The sequence below is a fragment of the Gallus gallus genome, chromosome 1 (genome assembly GCF_016699485.2).
Source record: "Gallus gallus isolate bGalGal1 chromosome 1, bGalGal1.mat.broiler.GRCg7b, whole genome shotgun sequence".
Classification (NCBI taxonomy): Eukaryota; Metazoa; Chordata; class Aves; order Galliformes; family Phasianidae; genus Gallus; species Gallus gallus.
Genome location: NC_052532.1, coordinates 168585474 through 168596126, shown reverse-complemented (window position 1 = coordinate 168596126; position 10653 = coordinate 168585474). Strand labels below are relative to the sequence as shown.

General features: G+C 44.8%; 1 protein-coding gene across 6 annotated transcripts; it reads left to right on the top strand.

Moving 5' to 3' along the window:
- The first annotated feature begins 70 nt into the window (after window positions 1-70).
- LOC124417626 lies at window positions 71-7270 on the top strand. Of its 6 annotated transcripts, none has more exons than XR_006934056.1 (4): window positions 71-773; window positions 1392-1458; window positions 6185-6331; window positions 6816-7270. XR_006934056.1 is itself a non-coding variant. In XM_046914559.1 (4 exons), the coding sequence occupies exons 1-4, from the start codon at window positions 490-492 to the stop codon at window positions 6960-6962; spliced, it is 597 nt and encodes a 198-aa protein (XP_046770515.1). In that variant the 5' UTR covers window positions 71-489; the 3' UTR covers window positions 6963-7270. The 6 variants fall into 6 exon arrangements, 4 of the variants coding, with proteins under 4 accessions (XP_046770515.1, XP_046770526.1, XP_046770520.1 ...); XM_046914559.1 differs by having other exon boundaries at window positions 71-729; window positions 1392-1454; XM_046914570.1 differs by having other exon boundaries at window positions 71-729.
- The last annotated feature ends 3383 nt before the right edge of the window (window positions 7271-10653 follow it).

Sequence of the window (10653 nt, the reverse complement as noted above, 5' to 3'; positions counted from 1 at the left end):
CAGGCGGCGGCGCAGGACGAGGAGCGGAGAGGCGGGGCGCGGGAGGAGCTCCGCCCTCACAGCGCCGTGTGGGGGCCGGGCGCTGTCCCCGGCGGGGCGGCCTCGCCCACCGCAGTCACGGGCTCCCACCCGGTCGTCTGGGACCGAAAATGGCCGGTGGGAGAACTACCTCAACCTGGTTCATCCCGTCTTCCTGAAGTATTTTCACCAAGAGGGACGTGGATATTATAAGGAACTTTATTTTCTCTGACAAAGGTGTAAAATCCACCAAGCAAACGCGGTCATGGTACGCGGTCCCGGTGTAAAACTGCTGATCTCACAGCTTGCACCCCACACTTTCCTCAGGTATTCCAGGAATTCAGTCCAGCTGCCTTAAAATGCAGCAGAGGTTGACTGAATCGTTTGCAGGTCTTTCACAGAGGCATAAAAAAGGCAGTGCTGCTCAGAGGATGACACACAGAGCCTTCCCTTGGCCCTTCCCAGCCGTACATGACACGGCCCAGAGGTTTGATAAGCCTTAGCAGTAACTTTCATTATGACACGTTGAGGGCCAAGGCTTGGCATTTTGTTATCTTTGTCAAAAGATATCTCATACCCCACATGGCACACGCTCTTATCTTTCAGGATCAGATGCTCTCTGTCTGCTTCTTGAATCATGTTTACGAATGTTGCCCTTCCACAAGTGGAGAACAGCAGTGCCCTTATGACGTTGCTACTTCAGGCCTGCCGGTTAGCAAGGATTTAGGATTTTGGGGGTTCTATTAGAGAACAGAGTAAGAATAAAGCGAGAGGAGATCCTGTCTGCTTATTTCCAGGCTGCTTCTATGTGTGTGGATTCAGGCTGTGGGTTCACAGGCAGCTGAGTTGATTGGATGGCTTCATTCCTCTGAAATGAAATCTTACCTCCTCTTCCTTCTCTTGCCCTTCATCTTCCCCCTCACCTCACCCTTCGTACTCCCCTCCTTCCACCAGTGCCTGGTGTGTGCCACACGTGTGCTGCACGTGTGACCCATGCGATGAGCCAGTTCAGTTCCCCAGTCCAGCAGAAAATTGTCTTGAGTTTTTCTGGGTTATTTTTCTGTTGAGTTGGTGAGCTGTGTCAGTTCAGAGACATTTATGGACCAACATTAGAATGAATGGTGAGACTGTGAGGCTGAGGGCAGCAAGGGAGGGGGAACTGGGGAGGGCAGCCTCACCGCTTCTGCAGAGATAAAAGCATCAGAGATAAAAGTGTGAGTATCGGAGTTTTTATCAGAGATAAAAGTATTGTGTCAGCCCATTGCATCTCTCAAAATCACAGCTTCAGTTTTTCTCAGGAAAGTACGTGCATCTCTGTTTATATGCAGATGACTTTCTGGTTCTCTCTCATATCTCCCTCTTCTCTCTGACAGGCAAGACTTCGGTTCCTCGGCCTCCTGCCCCATCTTTTATGGATCTCAGGAACTGCCTGTGAGGCAGGTGACCTTCACTGCATACGTCTATGTGTTTGTGTCCTTAGGCAGAGGTTTTCTATTGCTTCAGCTGTCACTACTAAGGGGGCATTTAACTGATTTCTTGCTTACCCTCAGTGGAAAATGACATCCATCGGGACTGGGAGCTGCTTTCTCTTTCAGATACCTCTCTTACAAAGCCATGCCGCTTCTGCATACCCGTCTGCAATTCAGAATCAGCCTACATGCCATCTCACATACAGAGATCATAAGTTTCTGATACCTGTACTAGACAATCTGTGGATGAAAACATGTAAAACTGTGGGGGTTTTAAATAACTATATTCTCAAAAGGCACGGTTTTGTGATGAGGAAAATTTTGTTTTTAGGGTTTCTTTTATAAAGTTCCATATGGTGTGTTGGTATTTTTTAATTGTTTCTTTTACTCCTTGCTTCTCATTACCTGCATGACATTTTGATACAGTTATGTCTTCCCTCAACCACTCTTCCCATCTTCATGTCCCTCTATATATCTATTTACCTCTGTCTGATTATGTATATCAGTCTTATTTCTTGGGCGGAGTGGAGGAAGAGACAACCCAAAGTTGTTTCTATGGCAGACACTCTTCAGCTTGCTTCCTTTGTCAGAAGGCGGAATCCATGCACACTTTGTCAAGGCTTTTCACCCAACTCTTCCTGTCTGACCCATCCTCCCTTCCACCTCCCATTCTTCTTACCACAGCCCTGTCAGCTCCACTCGAGTTTCATCTGCCATGTTCTTACCCAAACATCTCCTCAAAAGCTTTCTATCACACTGCCCCTTTTGCAAGATCCCTGAATTCATTCAGGGCTTGTACTACGAGTAGACTTTATCTTAGACTCATAAGCCTGGTACACAGGTAAGATAAGTATTTTACTTCTATAATTCTACTGACAAAATCCTCTACTGAAAATGCCACTTTTATCAGCAAAAGGAGGGACTTTTTTTTTTTGTGCCATTGCTTAATGAGTTGGCCCAGCCATTTTCCCCCAGTTTGTTTGTTTTGGTTGGGACTGCAGACTATTGGTGTTCTCAAGCATTTGGGGCCCAACCTCTACAGCAGACTCCCCAACTGTAATTAGCCTCCAAGCACTGCTGTGATACAAATCTTAGAAATAACTTACTTTTCACAATCTGTCTGAAATGTAGCCGCTACAACAAAGCATGAAATAAGCTTGACAAATCTATTTCAACTTGGCTTGTGCCTTCCGGCACCTCAGTCATCCCTGCTGTGAATAAAGCCAATTAGAGTGCACAAGTGGCACCACAGCAGTGAATTATGCCATAATCCAGCAAGCTGCTTTGCATGGCCAGCTTTTGCACCCACGTGGAATGCAGGGGTCCACCAAGACGCAGCAGCTTGCCTGACTGGGTCTGTATTATGTCTGGTGGAAAATTACCATGTGCAATATGCAGCAGTTTACCTGAGCATACAGCACCCAGTTGCCTGCTCTTAAATTCAAAGAAAGACTCGCTTGCAACATACGCCAGATCCTCCCTCGTTTGAAGTCGGTAGGACTCGGGCTTTTCTCTTAAAGCTTATCCTGTGCTCATATTCAGTACAAACGCTTTTACTTCAACTCGAGCTGGATGTCATCCATGAGGTGCCAAACTGCAGGAAGGCAACCTTTATATTAATTTATTAACATTTTATTTGCTCATTAAGCATCAATGATTTGGACAGTACTGAAGAAGACTCAAATTAAAGACTGTTGCTGCCCAAGGGATTTTATAATCTAAATCAGATACAGAAAAAAGAATTCTCAGGGAATCTAAGGACACAGAATAACTTGAAGGCTCACTCTCTTTTCCCTTAAGCTCTTCTCCTTCTCTCTGTTCACAGAAATGAAAATTGTGTGCAAGCTCTTGTCCTCTAGTATCCTGGCAGCTGCTGTCCCTTCCTTTCCGGCCCAGCAAATACTATTTTGTACATTAAACATATGCTGCAAATGTCTTTTGATTTTTAGGATTTATTGAGCTGATATAACTGCTCCTTTTTGCTTTCTCTGTTAGCACTCAAGACTGCCTGTACAGTCAGGTGCAATGTTCTGTTTACCCCAGGACACCTGTTTAGGGAGGTTAAAGATGAATTCCACTTGTCCCATTGCAATTTACCCAAACATAGAGTGTCATACTGTCCAATTTCTGTTTGGGCCTCAGGGCTTTTTTGTACCTGCTGCTTTTCGCTCTTCCTGCTGCATCATTCTCCAACTTCCTCACTTGCCCTTCCAGGCTGGCACATGGCCCTGTCCATATTAGTTGCTGGTTCTCACGGCTGGTCCTACAGACCATTACTGGTGCAAGCTTTCATTGGCTCTGTGTCAAACACACACACGTACAAGGATCTGTCCTGTCCATCAAAGCCATGGATTTACTGAAGTTATGTGTGTTCATGGTCCGAAGAGAAACACATCTGTAGCAGCTGGTTCACCAGATTTGTGAAGTTTCCCATACATTGTGATTCCCAACCAGACCACTGGCATACCTCATGATTCCCAGCCAGATCACTGGCGTCTCACATGTAAGTTCTTAATGCTTGGCTTCTCTCTTACTTGGAGTGAATGCTGTCTGTGCAGAGAAGACAAAGTCAGGCCAGAAGCATTGGACAAGCTTGAGTGGGTCTGTGTGAACTTAATGAAGTTCAACAAGGCCAAGTGCTCTCAGTGTATGTACAGACTGGGAGAAGAGCCCATTGAGAGCTGCCCTGCTGAGGAGGATCTGGGGGTTCTGGTGGACGATAATCCATACATGAGCCAGCAGCATGCGTTTGCAGCCCAGAAGGTCAACTGTATCCTGAATTGCATCAACAGAGGGGTGGCAGAAGGGAGAGGGAGGGGATTTTCCCCCTCTGCTCTGCCCTTGTGAGGCCCCATCTGGAGTACTGCGTTCAGGCCTGAGGCTCCCCTTACAGGAGGGCTGCAAAGCTGTTGAAGCAGGTCCAGAGGAGGGCTACAAAGATGATGAGAGGACTGGAGCAGTGCTCTCACAAAGAAAGGTTGAGGAACTGAGCTTCTTCAGCCTGCAGAAAAAGAAGGCTTCAGGGACACCTCATTGTTGATCTCTCAGTACTTGAAGTGAGTTTATAAGGAGGAGGGGGACCAATTTTTTACATGGTTGCATAGTTTTAGGACGAAGGAGAATTAAAGAGAGCTTTTAACTAAAAGAGGGGATATTTAGATTAGATGTTAGGAGAAAAGAGGGTGGTGAGACACTGACACAGCTGCCCAGAGAAGCTGTGGGTGCCCCATCCCTGGAGGCATTCAAGGACAGGTTGGATGGGGCCCTGGGCAGCCTGAGCTGCTGGGTGGCAGCCCTGCCCACAGCAAGAGGTTGGAACTGGATGGACTCTAAATTCCCTTTCAACTCAGATCATTCTGTGATTTTATGGCCTGCTTGATGGTGACTCACCTGGTGGATGAGGGAAAGGCTGTTGACGTAGTCTACCTGGACTTCAGCAAAACCTTTGATACTGTCTCCCATAGTATTATCCTGGAGAAGCTGGCAAACTGTGGCTTGGACAGGTACACTCTTTGCTAGGTAAAGAACTGGCTAGAGGGCCAGGCCCAAAGAGTGGCGGTGAATGGAATTAAATCCAGCTGGCAACTGGTCACTAGAGGTGTTCCTCAGGGGTTGGTGGTGCTGGAGCCTGCCCTGTTCAATATCTTTATTGATGACCTGGAAGAGAGCATTGAGTGCACCCTCAGAAAGTTTGCAGATGACACCAAGTTGGCAGGAAGCGTTGATCTGCCTGGGGGTAGATAGGCCCTATAGAGGGATCTGGACAGGCTGGGCTGGGCTGAGGCCAATGGGATGAAGTTCAATGAGACCAAGTGCCAAGTCCTGCACTATTGCCACAGCAACCCCAGACAACACTACAGGCCTGGGGTCAGCAGTCAGCAAGAGCAGGGAGGTGATTGTTCCCCTGTACTCAGCCCTGGTTAGGCTGTACCTCTAGTACACTGCTCACCTTTGGGCCCCTTGCTAAAAGAAAGACATGGAGGCCTTGGAGCATGTCCAGAGAAGGGCAATGAAGCTGGTGAGGGGTCTGGAGCACATGTCTTATGGGGAGTGGTTAAAGGAACTGGGATTGTTCAGTCTGGAGATGAGGAGATTTTTTTTGGACCTTATTGCTCTCTACAACTGCCTGAAATGAGGTTGTGGTGAGGTGAGGGTTGGGCTCTTCTCCCATGTAACTAGTGATAGGATGAGAGGTAATGGCCTTAAGTTGAGCCAGAAGAGGTTCGGGATGGACATTAGGAAAAGCTTCTTCTCCAAAAGAGCAGTGAGGTGCTGGAACAGGCTGCCCATGGAGATGGTGGAGTCACCATCCCTGGAGATGTTCAAGAAACATTTGGATCTTAGAGGTCTTTTCCAACCTTAGTGATTCTATGTTTCTATGGACACACTCCATAGTGTGAGGCCCCTCACTGCTATGGTCTTCTCCAGTCCAATTCTCACCAAATTTATCAAAATTTCTTCTCATCAAGTTATTTTATTATTATTATTATTCTCCTCTGAAGCTTTCATTGTTTCTGTCAATTCTCAGAGCATTTCTATGCTTTGAATTTGGCAAAAAAAAGAAATGAACGGACCTTTCCAGCCTGATGCTATAAGGTTATTTCTGCTTAGCAACTGTTGTTTTTTAGGGTAAACTTCTGCAATGCTTCATGAGTTGCACAATACAAAGCATGGAAGGCTCTATCATGTTTGAACAGGTTTCAGTGGGGCTGGCGTACAACCCTGCTCACAGAACAGTACATTGTACATCCTGTGCTGAAGAGTTAATTTCCCTGCTAGCTGCTCTGCCACACCTAAGGCGAACTTTCTCCCCAAGCAGCAGGAGTCAGAGGCTGCACCCAGAGGTGAGTGAAGCATCAGCTGGTACCCTCAGGTGAAGTTTCATGTTACACTGAATTTGGGAGACTGTATGTGTATCTGCCACAGTGGCACCCCCATTGCTTCCTGTGAGTCAGTCTTTGTGTGGTCATAGATAAACTGAATCCAAGAGAGAAATGTTTGGTTTTTTTTTCTCCTCATTCCTGCCCCTGCCCTTACTTGGTGTAAGAACTCGAGCTGGATCAGTGCCACGATCCCCAGGCTTACTCACAGGGAAGCAGCCAGTGCTGGCTGATGGGGGAGGAAGGAAAGGAACAGTGAAAGGGCTCCTTGTAGGCAGCAGCCCTCACCAACTTGGCTTTGGATGTAACATGAAACCTCACTCTCAATATCAGAACAACTGGCATTATCAGTCTGGTAACAAAGATGTTTAGGGGAGTTTAAATGGCCCAGATGCTGAGATCTCTGTGTTCATCACTTCTCTTTCTCTTTTCTTTTCCTGACGTTCAGAGCACCCTGGAAAACAGAGGAGCAGCAGTATACATCACCAGAGGCTGCAGGAGAATACTGGAAGCAGAGGATGGGATCTGCCGCCTGTACCATGCAGCAATCAGAGCTATCCCTACTTGTTCTTTTGAGATAAAACACACTTTTTAATGCTTAGATTTTAATTACCTTTCTACTCAATGTACAGGCTTGTAGAGGAGCCCACCCTGTTTTGTATTTTCTTTAAAGGATCCATAAGTTCAATACGATGAGACCTAGCTTAGTAAAGATAAGGAAAGGTTTCCCCAGGGATGCTGTGGCATGAAAGAGGTTTCTGTCATGATATGGTCATTCTAACAAAGCAGAGCAATACATGAGGGTTTCTCACCTTTAACTTGTTGGCATTATACAGCACAGACCTTCCACTAATTGTTACAAATTCAGAATAAGAAAAAATAAATGAAAAACAGAAGTTGAAATTGTGAGTTAATGAGAGCAAAATGTGGAGTGGGCTGCAGCATTCTGTTTGTTAAATACTGTTGTTCCTGGATCAAAGAGAGTGAGGTATCTAGCAATTATTTAAACCTGTTTTAAAACTTCCTTCAAGAAAATTTACTAAGAGACCTCCTTCTCATATCACGAATGGATTTGTGGAAAGATGTTTACCCCTCAGAAAGCCTCATAGTTTGGCTTATTACAGAGACAAAAATCAATAACATGCAAACTCTCACCAGTGTTTTTCTCTTTAGGATGATTTAAAGGTTAACAAACTGTTTCCTTAACAGTTTTGAGGCTGGTGTCATAGAATCATAGAAGCATAGAATGTCCTGGGTTGAAAAGGACCACAATGATCATTGAGTTTCAACCCCCCTGCTATGTGCAGGGTCACCAACCACCAGACCAGGCTGCCCAGAGCCACATCCAGCCTGGCCTTGAATGCCTCCAGGGATGGGGCATCCACAGCCTCCTTGGGCAACCTGTTCAGTGCGTCACCACCCTCTGGGTGAAAAACTTCCTCCTAATATCTAACCTAAGCATCCCCTGTCTCAGTTTAAGACCATTCCCCCTTGTCCTATCACTATCCACCCTTGTAAACAGCCGTTCCCCATCCTGTTTATACGCTTCCTTCAAGTACTGGAAGGCCACAATGAGGTCTCCACAGAGCCTTCTCTTCTCCAGGCTGGTAGGTAGGGTGGTGTTCTGATTACAAGGATGAAACCCTGAAGAAGCTGAAGGAAGCTGAAGAAGTATTTCCTTGTTTCTCAGGAAATCCCTGTGGTCTGTTGTTATGAACGTCTCTGTATCCAACAAAGTACAGCATTGGCTGGAACAGCGCAGGGTAAAACAAGCTGTGGCGAGCTGACTACCTATTTGTTCAGACACCACACTAGGGAAATATATTATGCAGGAAAAATAAAAGTAATGGTTATTTTTAAGGAAATGCCAAGTTTTAGAGGGAAAACAGTAGCCTCAGCCTAAGAAAGATTCTCAACTCTCTCCTCTGGAGATAGTTAGACAAAATAAAAAATAATCTATCTTCCTGCCTATGACTTCGTTCTGTAGTTACTGAAGTAAAGAGCAATATTCCCATTAACCAAAGTTGTACAATTATGAGTCTTGACTGCCTTAGAGATAAGCCATCAATCTTCTCTCTGCTAAACAAAGGAGCTTACAATCCCCTTTCAAGATTATTAACATTTATGTACCAGGATAGATAGGCCATTTCTGGAAGCAACAGAGAAGAGCACAAAGGGTTTGGGGCAAAATGTATCACTCAGATGATTTGACAAGAACCCCTCATCAGTCAAAGGCATGGGCCAATGATTTTACATACATACCTTGCCAGTAAGGCATTTAGTTTTCTTTCAATCTTAATAATTCATAGCACAAAAAAATTAGATTCCTAAATAACACCGCTCCTTCTAAATGGAAACTATTTAAAAATAGGTTAAAAATATTAAAATTTATTAGAAATAAATTCCTTACATAGATTGTACGTGGAAATATAATATTGAAGTGGTCCTCTGCAGTCAAACCTGAGGCTACTTATGTATTGACTGCCTGTATCAGCACACAGCTTGTCACAAAAGCAAGACCTTATGATGAAAACAGTGGATCATTTCTGCTGCCTTTTCTCCAGTAAGACTGCCATTTGCTTTCAATAAAAGACTGCCTGAGTAAAGACAATAGAAGAAGGTCCCATATTTGAAAAACAAGAGCAAACGCAAGTAAATAGGAACCAGGAATAAAGGAGAAAGACCCAAAAAACAAAACAAACAGCAACAACAACAACAACAAAAACAGAACAAGAAGAGCAGGGGGAAATAAACAGTTTAATGAGACTGGGAGTGTGGAGATTATGTCAGTTTTCATGCTAGTTTTAAAGTCAAATTAAGAAGAAAACAATAACTTTTATGTGAAATATATGTATACGGGTAGATGCAATTTGGCATATCGCGCTTTCCTCAGTACACATAGGGGTTATCAGCCTTGTTTGGGTTTAGAAGGCCTACAGAGATGCTCCTCAGTGTGAAGTGCTTGAATAAATCACATTATCTTATTTACTAGGCTGCGTTTTCTCCTCTATTTTGTCTTACAGGCTGAGTTTGTGTGCCTCACGCTTAGCTTCACCATACCTCTTCTCTAAAACAGTAACTTCTAAAGACGGTTTCCATTTATTTCTAGAGTTGCAGGGAATATTCATGGCATGAGTGGGCAGAACTTTGATTCTGGTAAATATTTAGTAACACAAAAGGAAATTTAAAAAAAAAAAGGCTACAGAGCCTTTTCCATTTGTTTATCAGAGCTGTAGTCACAAGTACTTTCCTCAGTGTATACTGAATCAAAAATGCATTAAGGATACACATTAACACCTTCCAGGATAACAGTGCCCATTCTCCCTGATAGTCCTTTCGGGAGGACCACCACAAATGTCCTATTCTGTGTCGTTTTGCCTCCTAGCTGCATGTCTCCTTTGGAAATTGATGGATCATTTTGGAAAGCACGCTCTGCTCCCCACATTGAAGCAACCCCATTTTCCCCTCTCTGGCTGAGATCAGAGCTGGATGGGGAGAGGGTAACAGACCTTTGCAGAAGTGCAGTGTTTTGTCTGTCTTGAGCTCTGAGCCTGTGCAGTGTCAATCAAAGAAGCAGGATGTGTCCGTAAATTCCCTCCTGGAACTGCATTTGTTCTGTCTTGTTCTATCCAAATTCTTGCTTGGCACCCATTAACTTGATTCTGAGTGGCTCTGTGGTAAATGAAACACTTTGCATTTCCAGCTTGGGACATTGGGAAAAAATACACAGGTTTCTACTTAGGAAAACATTAACCTTGCACACGAAGGAAGGACATTCCAAGCAGTGCTTTCACAGTATCCTCAGGCAGAGAACACCACCTAGTTTCATCCCTCAGCATTTCTCCCTGGAAGCCAGCCTTGACCCATGGGACCCCCTTTTAGCCTCCAACAATTCAGCCTTGATGGACTTTTCCCTCCCACTGCTTTTGGGACACTACACTGGTAACTACGTGCTTGTTGTACACTTAATCTGAATAAGGGCAAAAACTGGTCACAGTGGGGACAGCTTGTGAACCAAAGGTGAGGTGTTAATGTCTGCATAGCACATACAAAGTGTACAGACTTTTTGACTGTCCAAGATGGATCACCTTGAAGCAATCGCATCAAGTAAATTAGCTTCCCTTGAAATGTCCCAGAGAAAATGGCAATCACCCTGCAGGGGAAACTGAAATACATATCATAGATGAAGAGTGGTAACAGGTAAAAACTGAAAGAAACTGACCTGTAGTCAAGTATTAGGGACAGGAAAGATGTGGTTGTAGAGAGGGGTTATAGATGAACTGATA

Coding starts and splice junctions, on each gene's coding strand:
- LOC124417626 (XM_046914559.1), top strand. CDS start 490: ATGACACGGCCCAGAGGTTTGATAAGCCTTAGCAGTAACTTTCATTAT. Junction 730..1,391: donor TTGCTACTTCAGGCCTGCCG/GTTAGCAAGGAT, acceptor TCTCTCTGACAG/GCAAGACTTCGGTTCCTCGG. Junction 1,455..6,184: donor TCTCAGGAACTGCCTGTGAG/GCAGGTGACCTT, acceptor ATGTTTGAACAG/GTTTCAGTGGGGCTGGCGTA.